General features: G+C 38.5%; 1 protein-coding gene across 7 annotated transcripts in view; it reads right to left on the minus strand.

Annotated features, from left to right (window-relative positions):
• Window positions 1-21,502, minus strand: part of PDE7A (phosphodiesterase 7A) — a 110,333-nt gene that overhangs the window by 43,712 nt on the left and 45,119 nt on the right. For 6 of the 7 annotated variants that reach the window (XR_010730234.1, XR_010730235.1, XM_066266229.1 and 3 more), the window contains exons 2-3: window positions 12,080-12,140; window positions 7,939-8,022 (exon numbers count right to left, since the gene is read on the minus strand). Coding sequence is in view for 5 of the 7 variants with exons in the window: in XM_066266228.1 (XP_066122325.1) it covers window positions 7,939-8,022; window positions 12,080-12,140 (145 nt within the window). In the remaining 2 variants the exon portion in view is untranslated. Of the gene's footprint in view, window positions 1-7,938; window positions 8,023-12,079; window positions 12,141-19,906; window positions 20,017-21,502 lie in introns of those variants that run through there. The other variant, XM_066266227.1, reaches the window with a different exon arrangement.

A 21,502-nucleotide genomic window follows, 5' to 3' on the forward strand; every position in this document is an offset into this window, starting at 1 on the left:
AAGGGAACTGGGAACAGAAATGGTGACTCTAAGAACTTAACTAGTACTTTCATTTAGATAATTACTAAAAACCTCACCTTCTAGCCATAACACATGAAATCTGACCCTATTAGTAATATTCTCACGAGCTCATTCTGTAAGATGAGATACATCATTATTCATTTCATAGCATAACACACAATAGATAAAAACTGTCTTTATTAAAGCCCAGCTTTTACCAGGCTAGGACTATTTAAGTACCAGGCTTATTCTAGTTTGCATGGTTACCTACATTCCAATCCAGCTTAGAAAGTCAATAGGCTCAGTGAATTAATCAAGTTACTATTAAAGAGCTGTTGGCTCTGCTGGTTCTCTTCTAAAATACTATTACCTCATTTTGTGACCATGAACAAATTAATTAGCTTCCACCAAAACTAAATGAGTGGTGTTACTTAATGATCATGGGAGTTACTTCCTGTCATCCATTTTTGGCTTCTCTGAGCCAAAATAATGAAATGTTGGATAGCAGGCAAATTCAGAAGCAATGTGTTCTCTAGCTTTCCCCCTCATTGTAGGGGCGGCAAATACAGGCAGTAAGTTAAGGAAGCAAAGGGCTGGGGAACCAACATAGCTCAGGCAGAACTCCTCCCAACTCTCCCACACTCTCTTCTCTCTCACCCAAGTGACATGGCAGGAAATGTCACTGATAACATAGTTATTAGGCAAAAGAGTAAGTTTTAATCAAGAAAAGCCTTTCAGTCTCGAGATGGCCACTGCTTGTTTTAATGGTCCACAAGAGGGAGCCCTCCAGTCACTGTACCTGCCTCCTTAAAACCATAAAAAGCATTTAGATGCATAGTAACATACATTACTTTTGGAGATAAGTTAAAATTTTTTTTTAGATTCAGTGGTGTAAGGTTTTAATTCTAGTCTATGGCAAGGTCATGTTGAATAACTGAATCAATAAATCTGATGACCTTCTACTCTAACCTTCCCTTCCTTTAATTTCCTCAAAAAGAAGAGCCACATCTGAAAGCCTACAGTTAATATGGAGTAAGCACATTTCTCTCTTTGAGACGGGCTGTGTTGGAAGAGTCTATCCATACAGCACACACAGATACACCAGGTGGGGGGAGCTAGGATCACAGAGCAGTGGTTTTCAGGAGAGCAGCACATGCCGCTATGTGGAGGGCAGCAGAGTGGAGGCAGACACGGGCTCCGGAATCTTACACCTGTGTCTGAATCCCAGCTCTGCCATTTTTACTGACCTGAGAAAGTTATTTAAGATTATGATCCTCAGTTTTCTCAATATAAAATAAGCCTCCTAGAATTGTTGCAAAAATTAAATGAGATTATACTTGCGATATGTCTTCTGCAGCAAAATACTAAACATACCTTTAATGCTATAGTTATTATAGATATCTAATATTTGTATTGAGGTATAATTGACATACATTAACTTCAGGTTCAATTTTTGTGTGTGTGTGACAGAGACACAGAGAGAGAGAGACAGAGAGAGGGACGGACAGACAGACAGAAAAGGAGACAGATGAGAAGCATCAACTCTTCTTTCCAGCACCTTATTTGTTCATTGATTGCTTTCTCATGTGCCTTGACCAGGAAGCTACAGCAGAGCAAGTGACCTCCTGCTCAAGCCAACAACCTTTGGGCTAAAGCTAGTGACCATGGGGTCATGTCTATGATCCCACGCTCAAGCCAGTGACCCTGCGCTCAAGCTGGTGAGCCCATGCTCAAGTCAGCAACCTTGGGGTTTTGAACCTGGGCCCTCTGAATCCTAGTCTGATGCTCTATCCACTGCACCACCACCTGGTCAGGTCAGGTTCAAATATTTTTAAACACATAGCTTCACACTATTTAACAAAAATAGATTTACATGACAGCATAACTTCAACCTGAAGACCCCTGCATACCTTTACATATTACAGAAATAAATGCACATTGAAAAGATTTCAAGATATGAACACAATTTCATTACTTTAAAATGTATACAGTCCAAGCTTTAGTACAAATCAAGGAAATAAATGAGTTATTCATAATCTAAAATCAGATCAATGTTAACATGAGAATAAACTGTATAATCAATATTCTTTCTCTTAAAGCAATTCTAATAACCTTAGTTTGCAGAATTCAATGTTCATTTTGATAGGATTTGATAAAACAGTTGATATAAAACCCTTTTAAAAGATTAACCTTATTATTGTTATGGATTAGGCATTTCTACTCTTTGGTTACAGGTTGTGTTTTGCTGGGTCCCTCTTATGCTTAAATTCAGGACTTAAACATAGCTCCTTATTTATTACATTCTTAATTCCCTTATGAGTGAGCTAAGAAGGAAAGAAGAAAAAGATGGGTAATGTACAAAATTAAGCCTGACTTTAAATCTCCAACTTCCCAGTTCTCCAAAGTAGAATTAAACTACCATTCAATTGTATTACAATTAAGGTCTAATCTATATCCATTCCCTAATTTATACTACAAAAACAAGATTTTAAAAAGACACTTGCACGGAGCAGACACTGTTTCCTAATTCGATTTGACACAGCAGTGCTTGTCTCATCTCCACAAGCACCACTTGGTAGAAAGTGTTCTAGGAAGGAGGTGGGAACATCCATGATGAAAAAGGCAGAGGAGCCTGACCAGGCGGTGGCACAGTGGATAGAGCGTCAGACTGCGATGCCGAGGACCCAGGTTCGAGACCCCGAGGTCGCCAGTTTGAGTGCAGGCTCATCTGGTTTCAGCGGAGCTCACCAGCTTGGACCCAAGGTCACTGGCTCGAGCAAGGGGTTACTCAGTCTGCTGGGAGCCCACGATCAAGGCATATATGAGAAAGCAATCAATGAACAACTAAGGTGTCACAACGAGAAACTGATGATTGATGCTTCTCATCTCTCTCCGTTCCTGTCTGTCTGTCCCTGACTATCCCTCTCTCTGACTCTCTCTGTCTCTGTAAAAAAAGAGAGAAAGACGGAAGAAAGGACATGAGATTATTACTTCTTGTGGTATCTCCATAAGCTGTTACAGAAATGTTTGAAACTACCAGATATGATTGCAAGATGAATGATCAGAAACATTCTAAAATTTAAAACGTGACCTTAGTTTACAATACAAAATGTGACAGCTATAAGTAGAGGCTGCATGCTCACGTTTGAAGGAGACAAAATTACAAAGGAGAGCCACTTGAGCACATGAAACAAATAATGGTTGAAAAAAATACTATTGTAAATAGGAAAATAATGACCAGGTAGTGCAGCACCAAAGAGAATAAGAAAAACACTATAAGAAAGAAAAAGTTGTGGCAAAGGAAAATGCCAGGCAACAACTTTTATGCTTAAAGTGAGAAGCAGTAAAAGCTTCTGAATTCCTGGTAGAGCAAAGTTAGGTTTACAGTTGTGAGTAAGCGAGTTTATTCCTTACATTATTATTAATTATTACATTATTTTCCATACAAACAACGATAAACCTACTTATACCCCATTCCGTGTAATAGGATCTAACCTTGTGTGAGAGTTACTATATATTAAAAACTGAGATAATCTAAGACAAGATCAGTATAACGTAAGCTTTTAAGCCCAAAATACACGTAGAAACATATTTTTCCTGATCATTTAGCTAAATGTGAAATAAATATCCAAGTCTAACACAGCCCTGTTAGGAAGACAGGAAACAACCCAGATCAAACATACATGAAAATGAAGGGGAACTTAAGGAGAGTTTGTATGCTTTAATGGTGAGACCTTATAATAAAACAGTATGAGACATTCGACTCAACACAAAGGCTGCATCCAGACTGATGTGGTAAACATTTAATACAGGTTATACTTAGAGAAGTACAAATGGGACCTTGTAAAATCTAACTAAAAGAGAAGATAAACAATTTTAGTCAATTTTATGCAACAAGAATATAAAAACCTCAGTACGAGCCAGAGGCCACTGGAGAATGGGAATATAAGGGTAAGACAAAAGCGTGAAGTTAAGAGCTTTCAGGCTATGATGTAAATACCCTGAAAGAGTCTCTTGCTGCCTTGGTATGGGGTGCAATCAAGTACTAAAATAAGTAAAAAGCTCAAGATAATGGGAAAAACACATTTACAAGGAATGGAATATTACTATGTGCCAGGAGTAATAGAAAATGGAAAAAAATGCATTTGTGTGAAATGAAGAAAACTGTAAAGAAATACATTCCTTGTCCTGTTGCCTTCCAGTCTGCATGGCATCAACAGCTTCGGTGAAGTCCATGAAAAGTTGCTGGCAGCTGCCATTACTACCTAATAATCAGGCCAGAGTCTTGCAGAACAACACACCAGATTTCATAAGTGTATATGTGGACTAGAATTATAGTAATTCTTTTATATTTAAAGTTATTAGAACTTATTGTTATATAAGCTCAAAGTAACATGTAACCAGAAAAATGACTAATAAATTTAGCACAATGAATTTTGGCAAAAAGATTGATGTGGAATTCATCTCATCAAGTCGAATTAATTTAAGATTCAAAATATTGTATTTCAAGACACCAGGTATATGGCCAATAGATCATAGAAAGTATGTGTAGGAACAGCGGGAGCACTTAATCCAACCCAGCCCACTTCCAGTAAGCCAACCCACTCACAAAGAGAAAAAGAGAACGAGGGGGTTGCCCGGTTATCTCCACAGACTCGAATGAAAGCAGAAATGTGAGAAAGATGCAGGTCCTGTAAAAACCCTCTTTCAGATAAATCAGTTTTTCTGTATTCTTAGCTTGCTCAAAATTTTGACAATTTTATCAAATGCTTTTGTGGTATATATTGTTCTATCCATGTGTGACTTTCCTCCTTTCTTCTTATATAATGTGATGAATTACAATGACTGATTTTTGAATGTTAAAACCACCTTACATTTCTGAGAAAATAAAAATTGAATCAAAATATATTACTCTTCCTATAAATTGCAGGCTTAATTTTATAACATGTTATATAGAATGTTTCATCTATATTCTTCAGTGATTATGCCTGTAATTTTCTGTTCTTGTCATAGCCTCGTCAGGTTTTTGTGTCAAGATTCTGCTGGCCTTACATAAATTGTAAAGTGTGTCCTTTTTTCTCTTACTCTCAAGAGTTTGCAGATGAAATTTTAGTTTGACAGTTTTTTATATTTTTCCCCATCACTTCGAAGTTATCTTCTAGATTCTTGGTTTGTGGCAATCTCATATCTGCTCCTTTAAAGCTAAAAATGTTCCTTTTCTCTATCTTTTAAGTATTTTCTCTTTCATTTTGGTTTTAAGTTATTCTTCTGCAACATCTAGGTGTAGTTTTCTTTTAATGTCACTGTTCCTGAGATTCATTCTTGAATCTGCACCTTAATGTCTTTTCTCAAGCCTTAAGAGATTTCTCAGGCATTACCTGTTCAAAGACTGTTTCTGCAATATCTTCCCTCTCCTCTCATGAGGACCTAATTACCTTTCAACACATTTTATGTCAGATTAAAGATAGAAGACTTAAACCTTTTTAACCTTACTCCCATTGACAAGTGGGGTCTGTGTCCTCTCAACATGAATCTGAACAAGCTGGGCAACACAGCTGATAACAGAATATAAAGCCACAACGTTGTTCCAGTGCCCAGGCCCAAACCATCTGAGACTAGAAACTCCCACACTTCCTCTCTTTTGGAATGCTTGCTTTGGGGGAAGGCAACTGCCAAGACTAACTACTCTGAGCCTACCATTGACAGAGAGAGTTCCTGACAAGCCCCAGAAATTCCAGCCATCCCAGCCCTGGCACCAGATAGTTATGAGAGTGCAAAAGCCATCTTGAATGTTCTAGCCCCAGGAGATAACATGGAGAAGGAAGGCCCCAACACATGAACCTCGTGGAGCTATCCCAGTCATTTCCAGTTGTATGAACCGCCCCAGCTAAAGATGAAGACATTGTGAAACACAGACAAATCTAACCCAGACTTGAATTACTAACCCTCATATTCACAATCATAAAAAAAAAAAAGGTTGCTGTTTAATGCCAATAATTTTGGGGCCATCTATTACTATTGGGAGAGGTAATCCTACACAAAGGCCCTAAGTTCCAGTTCACAGTGTTGGTAGGTATGCCAAGAATGCCATGCCCTGACCAATCTTTAGGTGGGCTATTTCTCAGGGCTGTGTGGGTAGCTAGCATCCTTGAGGGATAAGTAACCTCTTTTGCTTGGGCAACAAGTCTTCTTACTATAAAAGTGGTAAATTCCCCAAGCTCATTATTTCTCAGATGTGATACCAACTCATTATTCATAAAATATCCACATAAACCCCTCCCTTCTGCCATTGTAGGACATGGGGGGGTGTGCTGGAGGAACTGACACAGTATGATATTTATGTTGCTGTGTCATGAATAATAAAGTCCCTCGTCTCTGACCCAGGAGTCTTATGTCTTCTGCCAACTTCCATAAAGCAAGCTTGTTATCTTTGAATGTAAAATCCCAGATCCTTCACAATTCTTGACCAGTACAGAGCAATACCTAACTGCAACACATGCTATATATATGTCTTTTCTTTATTTTCTACCTTTTGCCTCATGTTTCATTCATTATAAATCTTTTCTTCTGACTAAAACCATCTTCAATGAGTCTATACTTAAGGTATGATATTTTTCAGACATAGTATTTCCTTTTGGTTCTTCTTTTACAATGTTCAATTCTCCAATAAAGTTCTCCACCCTGTCTCTTTTTTATCAGTGTAATTACAAATGGTTATTTTAAAGCCCATGTATAATGATTCTATTTTTAGGATCCCTTGTGAATATTTCTATTGTCTGTTGTTTCCTCTTCATTTTTGGTCACACTGTCTTATCCCCTTATGTCTTTTTATTTTTTAGTGTTTGATATTGCATATGAAAAATTTAGAGGTAATCTGAGATTTAGGGTAATATTGCCTTCCTCAAAAGAGGATTAATGTTTACATCTAGCAGTGACTAGAAGCACAAAGTCACAGATAACAATCTAATCACTGACTGAGATGTTTCAAAGCTAGAATTTATTTCTGAGGTATAGCAACCTTGGGGTTTCCAATTGAAGCATCAAGGGTTTACCAGGACCAACCCTCCAAACCTTGGTGAGTTATAAACACCTGTTTTGTTTTTTTCTAGCTTTAAGTGTCTACCAAAATCTCTGCTCAGCTCATTATCCTCCTTTCCCAGAATCAACAGATGCTGTGGGGAAAAGCAGCCTGAAAAAGTAGCTCATCTCTTTGCCTTAATAGTATTCTGATATATTCAAATATGACTTACGTTTTGCCAGTTGTTCTAATATTTTTAATTGGAGTATTAGCCCAAATAATTTATCCAACATTACCAAAGGTGGAACTTCTCCAAAAACAGATTTAATATGTTTTAAAGTTCTGTTTTTTCTCTTTTCTCCATTATGGACCAGACCCATACAATGTTTTCAAAATATGCATTCTACTAAACATCTGTAATGGGGATATATGCTTTCAAATAAACCAAAAGGATATCTATACCTGGTTAATTATGCAATATGTAGTAACTATGCATGTTGCCAGGTGGGTACTTAAAATATCAGGAGGACCACTTTGTAAAGTATACGACTGTCTAACCACTAGCTGTACATTTGAAACTAATACAAAATAAAACTGAATGTAAACTCAAACTGAAAAACAAAATTTTTAAATTGATAAAAAGTATTTTTAAAAGAAAAAAAATGTACCAAAGTAACTTCACATTTCAATTAAAAAGAAGAAAAAGTATTTCAGTTTTCATATTTCATAAAATCTCTCAACATTTTACTAACATTACCTAGAAATAATGTGGTATTTATCATGAGCCAGTGCTTTTAAAACATTCCAAACATAATATAGTTTTTTCTTATATTCTTTTTCCCCTTGGGAAATTATATAATTTTATAAAGATATGAAGCTCACTAGCATCTGAGAGGAATAATGCATCTGCCAACACTTACCGTGAAAAATACGAAAATCAATATATGGATGAGAACCTCTTCTTTCTGATTCAAATCCTGCTCGACTCCTTACGCGCACATCTCCTGTAGAGAATCCAGAATAAGACATGAATGTAGAAGGCTGCCACCTGAGAAGAAGCTCTCATATGCAACAAAGGTCTCTGTAGTATCTTATTCCTAAGTAACGGCCCACTAATAACATGTAAGTAGTTAAGAGCCGATTTATATAAATTTTCAGTACTGATTTGTAAGGCTAGCTGGAGTTTTTCTTTTTAAATCTACTCCTACAATAATAATGATTAGAATCTATATTTTAAAGTTAGCCTTCTGAAAGGTGACTCAAGTGTATGATAATTCAACCTAATATGTTATTCCTCACATGGAGTTAAAAATAAAAATCCTCAGCAAAAAAGTTAAAAAGCCACAAGGAAAAGCGAAATATTTATGAAGTGTCTACTTTGCACCTAGCACTATACTGCAGGCGATAGGGATGTGTAGAAAGAGAAAATACATAACCTAGTTTCAGGCAGCCTACAATTTTTTTTAAAGGTTGTGAGCAGCTCATCCATTTAATTTGTTCACTCACTCAATAAATTTTTTTTTTTTTTTTACAGAGACAGAGAGAGAGTCAGAGAGAGGGATAGATAGGGACAGACAGACAGGAATGGAGAGAGATGAGAAGCATCATCAGTTTTTTGTTGTGGCACTTTAGTTGTTCATTGATTGCTTTCTCATATGTGCCTTGACCGTGGGCCTTCAGCAGACCGAGTGACCCCTTGCTCAAGCCAGCGACCTGGGGTCCAAGCTGGTGAGCTCGGGGTCTCGAACCTGAGTCCTCCACATCCCAGTCCGACACTCTATCCACTGTGCCACTGCCCAGTCAGGCTACTTTTTCTTTTTAATACAGAAAATTAAAACGTTAAAGATTTTGCCATATTTAATCTAATCACTCCTCTCTTTTCTCACCGACAGTGGGTAAACTAAGGTGCTGAGCTGGCTCTTCCACTTTGGGTCTCTCAAGCTCAGTATGTTCCCACATGTATCCATATAATGCTCAGATGTATATACTTCTCCACACAGCACCACTGCAAACCGTGAGCCAGGCACTCTTCTTAGTGCTTTATGGGCATTATTTTATTTCATTCTTTAACCAACTTTTGACAGATAGGATCTTTGTCCCATTGTACAGATGGAAAAACAGATTTTGAGAAGCAGCATGCCCATGCCACAAAGCTAGGGTAAAGGGTGAGCCAGTATCTAAACCTTGCTCTGTGGGCTCCACTATACTTCAAGAGCCTCCAGGTTCATTACCTTTAAGTATTCAGTCCCCATGGCTGTGCTCTTCATCTACATGCCTTGAAGGCTTTCCTGCTCAGTCAGTGTCTCTAAGCAAAGCCATCATTTCCTTCAAGGCTCGTGTCATCTACCATGAGTCCATCCCACAATAATTAATCACTTCTCTCATGTGGTGAATCCTTCACACTGCAATAAATATTGACTGAGTGCCCAACTACATTTCAGGCTCAAGAAATAAAGCAGTAAGCAAAATACATAAAATCCCTGTCTTCATGAACCTTATCCTATCATGGAGTGAGGCAAATAAAATAATTTCATTCCACGGATGATGGCAATAGGTAACATGGGGAAAATGGAAGCAAGGTAAGAGGAAGCAAGGTAAGGAGGAGTAGGGAAGGAGTGACTTATTAGTGGGGGCAGAGAAAGTCTCACTGAAAAGGAGGCATTTGAGCAGAGACCTGAAGGAAGTCAGACCATGAGCAACATAGCTTTCTGGAGGAAGAGGTTTCCAGGCATAAAAACAAGCAAGTATAACTATCCTTAGCTGGAATGTGCTTGTCATATTCAAGGGAACTGGTGGGAGGTGAGGTTAGAGAGGTAGTAGGGCCAGATCATGCTGGACCTTTGTGGGCCATTACAATAGCTTTGCTATAACTCCACGATAAACCATTAGAGAATTCTAAACATAAGAGTGAGAGTGATTTAATTTATGTCTGAAAAGACTCGCTCTGCCTGGGTAGACCAGAGCTGAGGAGAGGCACATAGGGAGATGCAGAGAGACCAGATAAGGGGTGAGTGCAACAAACAAGGCAACCACTATGGTTTGCAGGGAGGGGAGGGAGATGTTGGTCAAGGTGTACAACATTTCAGTTGTGCAAGGTCTTGAGCTCTAATGTCCAATAATGCGACTATAGTTAAAAATCAACTTTGGTTAGATCAGTTGGTAACATCACTGGGGTGGAAGAATTCTAATCGTATTTTGCAGGTATCAGCCAAGAAGATTTGCTGATGAAGTAGACATAGAGTATTTAAGAAATAAGAGTCAACAATGACTCCAGAGGAATGGAGTTACACTTTCTGTGATGGCAAGACTGTAAAATGAACAGCCTGGAAACACAAATCATTGTTTAACAGCCACGTTAAATGTGAAGTGCCCATCACACACCCACATGAAGATGTTCAACAGAGTTTTAAAAAATATGAGTCCAGCCTGACCAGGCGGTGGCGCAGTGGATAGAGCGTCGGACTGGGATGCAGAGGACCCAGGTTCGAGACCCCAAGGTCGCCAGCTTGAGCACGGGCTCATCTGGTTTGAGCAAAAGCCCACCAGCTTGAACCCAATGCTACTGGCTCCAGCAAGGGGCTACTTGGTCTGCTGAAGGCCCGCGGTCAAGGCACATATGAGAAAGCAATCAATGAACAACTAAGGTGTTGCAACGCACAATGAAAAACTAATGATTGATGCTTCTCATCTTTCTCCGTTCCTGTCTGTCTGTCCCTGTCTATCCCTCTCTGACTCACTCTCTGTCTCTGTAAAAAAATAATAAATTAAAAAAAAAAAAATATGAGTCCAGAGCTCTGTGTAAAGCAGAGCTGAATCCTGAAGCAGCTCAGAGGGTGATGGAGACAGTAAGAGAAAGGAAAAGGGCTGAACACTCGTGGGGGAAGATAAATCCTAGAGGAGAATGAAACTGAGGCAGATTAAGATACACAAGGTAAATTAAGGAGGGTAAAAAGGACAAAGAGCAAAAACAGAACACTGGAGAACATTTAGGCTTAAGAGTATGAAAAGGAATTCTCAAAAAAAGGCAAATAATAATAATAATAATAAAGTAGATGAAGAATAAGGAATGCTCAATATCATAGAACTGAGGCAAGAATTCTGACCACAAGGAGAGTTGTCATGGAAGATGCCTCTAGGAAATGAGCAAATTTGCCTGCTTGAATCTTAACAGTACATTAACATATAAATTAAAGTACAAGGGATCAAGAGTGTGTAGGTAAAGAGATAAATCTGACAGAGAGAGAGAAAAAGAATTATACATGTATACACAAAAAACTTTTACTTTGTGAACTTAAGAAATACATTAAAATTTTAAGAACTAAAATTAGAAGACAAAGAGTTTTCCCCTCCAGCCAACTGAGAACAAAATATCCAGTGACAAGGCTACCTGACCAGGTAACTCCATGCTCTCATCTTTGTCTGTGTCAGCATGGACACCATTTAGTCTTGAGCATCTTACTACCTAGGACTCTTTTATTAAGAATACTCAGGATGCAATTTACATTTGGGTGCTAGTGACACTGTCCCAGGCAGTGGTCCCCAACCCCTGGGGACCGGTCTGCAGAGAAAGAATAAATAACTTACATTATTTCCGTTTTATTTATATTTAAGTCTGAACGATGTTTTATTTTTAAAAAATGACCAGATTCCCTCTGTTACATCCGTCTAAGACTCACTCGATGCTTGTCTCGTAAGTTCGACAATTATATTTAAAAATACCACAGTTTTTAACACCAGTCTCATAATTTCATTTTGTGCATTTATCCGACCCACCCTAAAGGCCGGTTGTGAAAATATTTTCTGACATTAAACCGGTCCGTGGCCCAAAAAAGGTTGGGGACCACTGGTCCCGGGTATTAAGCCATCTAGATTTCTCAATTACTTGTAACTCAAATGCTGCTTTATTCACATCACAGTCAATATTGGTGTCTAGACTCAATTCCAAAGCAATTTCTGCTGCAAACAGTGATGAAAGCTATGTAATGAAATATATCTCAATTTTAAATAACAGTTGATGATAATAAAATTAAGTGATATTAGTACAAAATAAAAAATGCTTACCTAGCATACGAATGTACAATGCAGTCTGATCAGAACTATCATAGGAAATAGCTCCACGCCTCTAAAAACAAAACAAAACACATTTTTATAAAATTCAATTCAACAAAAACATGTATTTATTATGTATTATTTGTGAAGGACAGTGAAAGAAAAGTTGGATACAAAAAATGAAATTAGAGACAGTATCTTCTCTTGAATCTATAGTTGTAAGGAAGACAAATAATCCTAATACAATAGTGTTAAGTTCTACTATAAATGTGGATTCATAGTGAGGAACACGCAGAGGTGGAAATTCAATGTCAAAGTACGTCAGACAAGCCTACTTGGGGAGAGGCCTTCTGCAGAGGTAAGCAGAACTGAACAGACATGTCTCAGGCGCTTTACTATTCCCTTCCTCTAAACATGAATAAGCAGACAAACCAGAACCATCAGATATCTGAAGAAACCCATTAGCAAAAAACAAATGGTACAAACTAAATAATGGCCCAGAGATTAGCAAGAAATAAAAGAATCTTTTTTTTTTTTTTTTTTTTGTATTTTTCTGAAGCTGGAAACGGAGAGACAGTCAGACAGACTCCTGCATGCGCCTGACCGGGATCCACCCGGCACGCCCACCAGGAGGCGATGCTCTGCCCACCAGGGGGCGATGCTCTGCCCCTCTGGGGTGTCGCTCTGTTGCAACCAACGCCACTCTAGCACCTGGGGCAGAGGCCAAGGAGCCATCCCCAGCGCCCGGGCAATGGAGCCTCACTGCAGGAGGGGAAGAGAGAGACAGAGAGGAAGGAGAGGGGGAGTGGTGGAGAAGCAGATGGGCTCTTCTCCTGTGTGCCCTGGCCGGGAATCAAACCCGGGACTTCTGCATGCCAGGCCGACGCTCTACCACTGAGCCAAACAGCCAGGGCAGAAATAAAAGAATTTAAAGAGAAATAATGAATGTACTCAAAGACATTTGAGAAGACACTGACTTATGAAACGAAACATAGTCTGACCAGGCGGTGGCACAATGAATAGAGTGTCGGACTGGGACACAGAAGACCCAGGTTCAAAACCCCAAGGTCACCGGCTTGAGTGCAGGCTCATCTGGTTTGAGCAAGGCTCACCATCTTGAGCCCAAGGTCGCTGGCTTGAGCAAGAGGTCACTTGGTCTGCTATAGCCCCCAGTCAAGGCACATATGAGAAAGCAAGCAATGAACAACTAAGGTGCTTGCTGCAAAGAAGAGTTGATGCTTCTCATCTCTCTCCTTTCCTGCCTGTCCCTCTGTCTCTGTCACAAAAAACAACAAACAAAAACACATAGGATGCTGTTGAGAGATTTTTAAAACATATTTTGCGTTTAAAAAGAAACCGATATAAAAACATATCTTGCAACATTATTTATAACCAATGAATGAATGAATAACTAATGAATGGATGGATAAAATATGCAGGATAGTCACATGATGGAGTATTACCCAGACAGAAGAAGGAATGAAGCACTGGTACATTATACAACATGGATGAACCCTGAGAACAGCATTTGGAGTAAAAGGAACCAGTCACGAAGTACCACATAATACATGCTTCCATTTACATGAAATGTCCAAAATAGGCAAATCTGTAGCAGCAGAAGGCAGACCCGTAGTTGCCTAGAGTTGAGAAAGTTGGCAGGAAGTGAATGAATCCTTTTTTTAAATTTTGTGACAGGGACAGACAGGAAGGGAGAGAGATGAGAAGAAGGGACATCAATTCTTCGATGAGGCACCTTAGTTATTCATTGATTGCTTTCTCATATGTACCTTGAGCAGGGGGCTACAGTGACCGAGTGACGCCTTGCTCAAGCCAGTGACCATGGGTCATGTCTATGATCCTATGATCCTATGCTCAAAGCAGCAATCCCGCACTCAAGCAGGTGAGCCCTCGCTCAAGCTAGATGAGCTTGCACTCAAGCCTGCAACCTCAAGTTTTTAAACCTGGGTCCTAAGTCCCAGTCTGATGCTCTATCCATTGTGCCACCGCCTGGTCAGACAGGAAGTGAATCTTAATGGGTTTCTACCTGTAGTGATGACAGTTTCTCAAACAAGTTGTGATCATGACTGTACATCTCTGAATACACTCAAAATCACTAATTTCACACTTTAGATGGGTAAATTTTACAGTATGTAAATTATATTATCAATGAAGTTATTATAAAAAATCAAATATTGCAAATTTAAATATAATTACCAAAACAAAAGACTGGTAGAGCTGAAACACCCTCAGGCAGTTCTGCCAACTGGATCTTCACCCTCCATTCTGCCTCAGGCACCAGCACCTCTCTCACTGGCCTCCTGCAACAGGCTGCTACTGGTTTCCTGATGCAGCTCTTGGCCCCTTGTCCACTCTTCACACAGAGACGAGTAAACATTTCAACTGCTCAAAACCCTCCAATGGCTCCACTATGCTTGGAGTAAAGTCCAGACACCAAGCTCTGATAGGCAAAGGGCTCCATGGTCTGCCTGCCTCTCATTGCCTCCACACCACTATGCCCAGCCAACCTGACATCCTTGCTCTTCCTCAACCTTGCCAAACAGACACTTTTACACTTGTCCCCTGTCCAGGATCACTGCATCCCTGTTCCCTTCTAACCACTCAGGTTCCACATGAAGTGTCATCTTTTCAGAGGCCTTCCTAGACTTCCAAATCTTTAGTCACCCAAGAGGCACCTCTTCCACAGCTCCCCACCCCTACACTTGCACAGCACCCAGCTGATGTTCCTCTATCTGCTTGTTCTACCATAGAAGCTCTACAAAAGCAGAACTGTGTCTTCTTCTCCACTGTACTCCCGACCCCAAAACAGTAGCTATTATCTAGTAGAGTCTAAATCAATATTTGCTAAATAAGTGACTAAATGATTTATTGCAAATAAAGTAATGAATAGCACTGATTTAAAGACATTAAAAATCTAGAAGATAAAATTAACCCAATTTCCTACTAGAATCTAAGCTCTGCGAAGGCAGAAACTATGTTCACTGCTGTATCCCCAGATCTAGAATAAACCCTAACATTTAGAATAGTGCTGAGCACATCAAAAGTGATCGATAATATTAGTTGAATAGGTTAAACAAATTCTTAAAAAACAGTAATAAACAGAACTAGTGTCACGAGCTATTAACAAAGTAGTGTGGACACTACAAAAAATAGTCAAAATAGTCAATACAGAATCTAGAATAATAAAATATATGATATATCAATTATATAGTAATTCTGTCTATGATAAGCATAGGATTTCAAATTCATGAGAAAAATATTATTTAATAGAAATGTTAGATTTAGTGGTTGCTATCTGGAAAAACATATAATGATATTGTTACCTTCCTACTAAAATAGATTAATCATGGAACAAAAATTTACATGTAAAAATTAAGGCATCGCCCTAGCTGGTTGGCTCACTGGACAGAGCATCAGCCCTGCAATGTGGATGTCCTGGGTTCCATTCCTGGTCAGGTCACACAGAAGTGACTATCTGCTTCTCTACCCTACCCCTTTTCTCCCTCCCACCCTCCCCTCCTTGTTTCTTTCTCTATCTTTCCCTCCCCCCCAGCCATGGCTCAACCGGTTCGAGTGCATCTGTGGTGGCACAGTAGATAGAGCGTCGACCTGGGACAGAGGACCCAGGTTCAAAACCCTGAGGTTGCCAGCTTGAGTGCGGGTTCACTCACTGGCTTGAGCAAGGGGTCGCTGTCTGGGCTGGAGTCCCCTGGTCAAGGCATGCATAAGAAAGCAATCAAATAAACAACTAAAGTGCCGCAATGGCAAGTTGATGTTTCTCATCTGTCTCCCTTCCTGTCTGTCCCTCTGTCCATCTGTATTCTGTCTCTCTATATATAAACAAACAAACAAAAAACCCAGTTCATGGAATGTGAAAAAAGTTTCAAAAAAATATACAATTCTAGTTTCCAACACTGCCTCCAGAGAGGCAGAGGGACACAGAGGACTTTTCAATATATACTTTTGAATTTTGTAACGTGTTAGTTATATTTATATATTCACCAAACAAATCAAACTAGAAAGTGTAATAAGAATGTATGAAAAAAGAAAACAACAAAGAAAAGCACTATCTCAAATCCCAAGGGACTAAATCATATACCACGTTCCTGGAAGCATCACGCTAAAGCATCTTCCCCAGCACACTATCCCTAATGGAGCCTTTTGCACTGCTCCATGGCCAACTGGTTTATTCTGGAGGAACAGACACTTTAATAACTATGGGAAAGCACCACTTACACCTGCTATTCCAATCCCCACTTTAAAGATATTCAGCATATTGTATTTCAGACCTCCTTAATACTACCATATTAGTGGAAAACCTAATAGCCTGAAAAGCATATTATGTGGAAATAAATATTCTTATCAGCTAGATCACACTAATAAGACTACAGATATCATTATGTAATATATCTTATCATGGTCAACTCCTATCAACCTGTTACTGACAAAAAATAACTTGGATAACAGCTTGTTAAAATGAATTTCAACCTGTTATTTCTAACAGATCTCCTTAGAGTGAGCGGTTGGCATTATTTTTTTAAATGTAGGAAGGGTATTTACTAAAACAGCAACTAATCAGAAAGGTAAGATCTCACTATCACTTCACATAATAAAGACTGAGTAAGACCAATATCAGCTCTGTTAAGTAAAATAGTATATGTCACGCCTGACCAGGCAGTGGTGCAGTGGATAGAGCATAGGACTGGGATGCTGAGGACCCAGGTTTGAAATCCCGAGGTTGTTGGCTTGAGCTCAGTGTCGCTAGTTTGAGCAATGGGTCACTCACTCTGCTGTACTCCCCCTCCTTGGTCAAGGCACATAAGGCACATATGAGAAAGCAATCAGTGAACAACTAAGGTGCTGCAATGAACACTTGATGCTTCTCATCTCTCTCCCTGCCTGTGTCTGTCCCTATCTGTCCCTCTCTGTGTAGAAAAATAAAACAAGTACATGTCAAAAAATGAGTAATGAACATAGTCTAGTTTATAACTATGACATACTAAATTTATTTTAAAATAATCACTTCAGGCTTATTTACAGAGGTGCTAATTTAGATAGTAAAATGATAGTTTATAGTAAATCATAATAAAAACTTGGCATAAAGGGTAGAGATTACTCTTAAATATATATTAATGAGTTACAAAGGGATGTGTAAAATATTCAAATTATTCTGTTCATTACTAATTTAAGTAATTCTTAATTAGTACAAATACTAATATTTGTAGAGAGCTACAAATACTTAGCTTAAATGCTATACTAAACCACAAGATATAACTTATAAAATAAATACAAATGAGATAAAAATATTTTTAGAAATGTACTTAAAATATATATATTTGAACACATCAATGAATACATTCCTTGTGATAATTAAATTCATTCCATTTATGTCATGGCTCAAGATTAAAATGAATATTAAATTCTCTCACTAAGCAATCTAGATAGAATAATGTAAAGAACTCTTTCTGTTCTGGCCAGATAGCTCAGTTGGTTAGAGCATCATCTTGAAGCACAGAGGTTGTCAGTTCAATCCCTGATCAGAGCACGTACAGGAGCAGATATTCCTGTCTCTCTCTCTCTCTCTCTCTCTCTCTCTCTCTCTTCTTTTCCCCTCTCGCTGACATCATTTAAAAACATTTTTTAAAAGAAAACTACACTATAAATTATAAATGGTAACAATAAAATTTGATTGCCATGTTAGACTCATGCTATTTTAAAAAACAAATTTGACCAAATTTCTGTCATACTATCAGTTATAAAACACTCTGAGCTATCATTCACATTCCCACTGCACCTCAACAATGAATGGAAATAACTGAGAAGCTTCTAGCTTCTACTCGTGATTTTTCTAATTTAGCCACTCTGGGAACAACTAGCAAAGCAAACTAGTACAGGTCAAAACATGGGCGGGGCTGAGCTCATCAGAAACTGACAGCGCAGCACAGACAAATTGAACTATAAGGTTCCAAAGGATCTACTGTCACTAACCAGAGTTCTAAGTGGCCCCCATAAGACACTCACTACCTCAAATCAAGATGAATCATTCTTCCAAAGACTTAACTTACAAGATAAACGACAAAAGATGGAAAAGTTGTTCCCAAGATTAGTTAATACACAACTTTTAAAGAGAAACAAGTTTTAAAAGTGACCAAAGAAGAGATTTATTGTGCTTGCTTAAAAGTGACCAAAGATATTTTAAGTGCTCTTGTTTTTATCTTGTTCAGGCTTCTTCTACTAAAATGATCTACTGTGAAAAAGCATGTGCATTTCCCTCACATGGTAAAAATAATAATACATGAACACTTGCTGAACTTCTTCCCACTCTGTGCTAGAAAATGCCCAGATGCATTCATACAGAATCTCACTCAACCCACATGAGACCGCTAAGGTCGGTTTTATTGGCCTAGTTTTGCTGATCAGTACACTGATGGTAACAGGGCGTAGACACAGTAGTAGCATTACCAACAGTAACAACAAAAGATGAAGCCCAGCCAAAATTCCAAAAGCAGTTTTCTCTGACATAATAAAATGAGCTTTCTCAGAGTACATTAATCTTACATTTACTACAAGAAAAACATGCTCTGCTCATGTCTGAGTGCCTACTCAAAGACTAATCCACTGAATAGTAGTATCCTTCCCATTCTCATTCCCTACGCAAACAATATATATATATTTAAAAATCACAAACAAAATATTAGCATTCTTTTTGCTTAAAGACTTGAATTTTGGGGGTTATAAAAAAAGTAACATCTTTGAAAACATCCACAATTCAACTAATGCATTAATATTAACTTGACCTTCATTCAATAACTTGGCCAGCTAATCCTTAACAACAAGTAAATAGCTGTCGGTGCAACAAAATTAATTCTTAACTTACAAAACAAAGATTTTAAAAATTTGATCTTAAAAACTCTTCTTTGAGAGAGTTCTTCAATCAGATCACTAAAAATACAAAACTGCCTCAAGTAAGAAACAATTACGCTTAAAACATAATGTATAATCCCTAATTATACATTAGGGATTAAAGCCCTGCTTTAAAAAGAAATTTAACTATATAGGAGCTTTTGTGTCACTTGGCAAATAGGGAAGCCTTGTAAACTTTAAGTTCAAACTCTTCAATTTCTTAATACAGGAAGACGGTAGATGAAAGATATAACCATTTTTATATGAGTATAAAAAATAATTTCAAATAGTATAATCTTAATTTTATCCTACTTTAGACTCTCATCCATATGGTAAACAACTAGCTTTCTAATTTGGTTTCTGATATTTAGAAATTAAATTAAAAAAATAACATACTATTAATTTTAAATGTTTACAATACAAGTAAGGCATACATTTTAGTGGCAGCAAGACTTTAAGAGAGACCATGAAAAAGGGTGGTGTTTAGTTTTTAAAAAGTTGATACAATGCAATTTTTTTAGAGATTCTCAACAACTTTACTTTAAATTTTATAAGCATTAGTAAATTATTTATCTTCAGAAAAGAATGTGTAAAACATGCACACCAAAAGTCTAAATTGTTTAATAATTTTATAATCTTAAAAGTTGAACTGCTTTCATTATAAAAACTACTTTAAAGCAATGATACTGAGGAATGACACCATAAAAATCTCTTAGGGAGAAATAAGGCGGAGGAAAAATATACATTACACAAAGTAATTTTAAGCTTTTCAGCTGACAAGTAAAAAACTCTTAGCTCTTTTAATTAGAGAAATAAAAATTGAAGCAAACGGAGAAGTAACTCCACTAGCAATTTCATTCTTACCAAATATAAAAACTAATGATTAATATTAGAGTCCTAAAAATAAAGGTGGCCTACCTTAGAGGCAATCCACTTGATAAGAACCAAGGCCAGACACCAGATCAATGTAATTCCCATTGAATCAATCAAAAGCCTGCGGCATAATCTCCCTCCTCTCCCAGGGAACAATGAGCAAGAAAGGCCTGTCAGGAGTTTGAGAAGAACCAGCTGTCCCAAGGCAAAAGAGGGGACACTGACTGCCTTGAACCTCAGGCAGCTGCCTTAAACAGGGATCACCTGACTTCTCTGAGAACGCGCTGCCAGCCAGCCTTCCTACCCAGCGCGAGCTGAATGCCACAACCCACAGATGAGGTAGAACAGCGTCAGTAACGTTGGACAGGAAAGGGGAAAAACTTGGTGAGGACTGACCTACCAGACTCACAAAACGGAGACATAAGAGGTCTGTGGCTAGCCCCAAAAACTCCTGAAACGTTCATACTAGCAGCGGGCTTTCAAACAACTTTCAAAAAATGTTTGGCAGTACTAAATATTTTCTCATTTCTTTCACATAGACGTCCTGGCATTTAAAGATAATAATGCATTTTATTCTCTTTTCAACTTTTAATATTGAATTGGTTCAACTTTTTATTTCATGTAGAGCTAGGATTACTGTACAAATGTTAGAGGCTTTTTTAAATACTATCTGTGCTATTTAACATTATAATTCTCTTATTTTGAATTTATTGACAAAGGCCAGTTGAACAGTTTATTTTCAAGAAATTAAAAGTCTAGTATTTCCAAGCCCTAACTGCAATCTCATTTGCATTACAATGTTTTGGTACCTGTCTCCTTTTGGCTGTGAGCGAGCTCTGTAATAGCAAAGTGGTCTATATTCATCTATCCTCATGATCTGAGAAAAAAACCCATTCATTAAACTTTCATTCAAGTATTCAGCAAATATTTATTAAGCTACTACAATGTCCAAGCCCGTGCTAGATTGTAGGTGCCAAAGGCATAATCACTGAGTAAAAACAGACATGGCTCCTGTCCTTGTGAAGCTTACAGTTTAGTCAGTCTACATGATCAAAGTCTACACGTCAATACAAAATGGCAACTGTACCAAGGGCAATAAAGCTGAGATACTGCCAACAAAGGAACTGAGGAACTGCCAAGGAAGCCTGGTTATGACCTAGTTAAGGGGTCAGGGACTTCTTCCCAGAGTTTTGAAATGTCCCTGAGCTAAAATGAAGGGCCAAGGCGTGACAGCCAAGGAGCAGACAGAGCCCGTGCAGGAAGCAGAAGCAGAAGCAGCTGGAAGAACAGGGGAGGCTGGAACGCAGGGACGTAGTAGTGGAGGCCCCAAGGATGTGATCTATCTTCATCCTAAAAGCTGATTCCAACCAGCTGAAAACTTTTGGTTGGTATTGGTAAGTATAGCTAGGTGGGGTAGGGACTGGGGGGGCAGGTTGAAGGCCACTACGGAGGTCCAGGAGAGAGGCGATGGTTGTCCAGACTGGGTGGGGGATGAAGAGACAGGGACTAAAATACTCAGTGAGCCTGACCTCTGGTGGCACAGTGGATAGGATGTCGACCTGAACACTGAGGTCGCCAGTTTGAGACCCTGGGCTTGCCTAGTCAAGGCACATGTGGAAGTTGATGCTTCCTACTCTTACC

This window comes from Saccopteryx bilineata, chromosome 3, assembly GCF_036850765.1.
Source record: "Saccopteryx bilineata isolate mSacBil1 chromosome 3, mSacBil1_pri_phased_curated, whole genome shotgun sequence".
NCBI classification, from domain to species: domain Eukaryota; kingdom Metazoa; phylum Chordata; class Mammalia; order Chiroptera; family Emballonuridae; genus Saccopteryx; species Saccopteryx bilineata.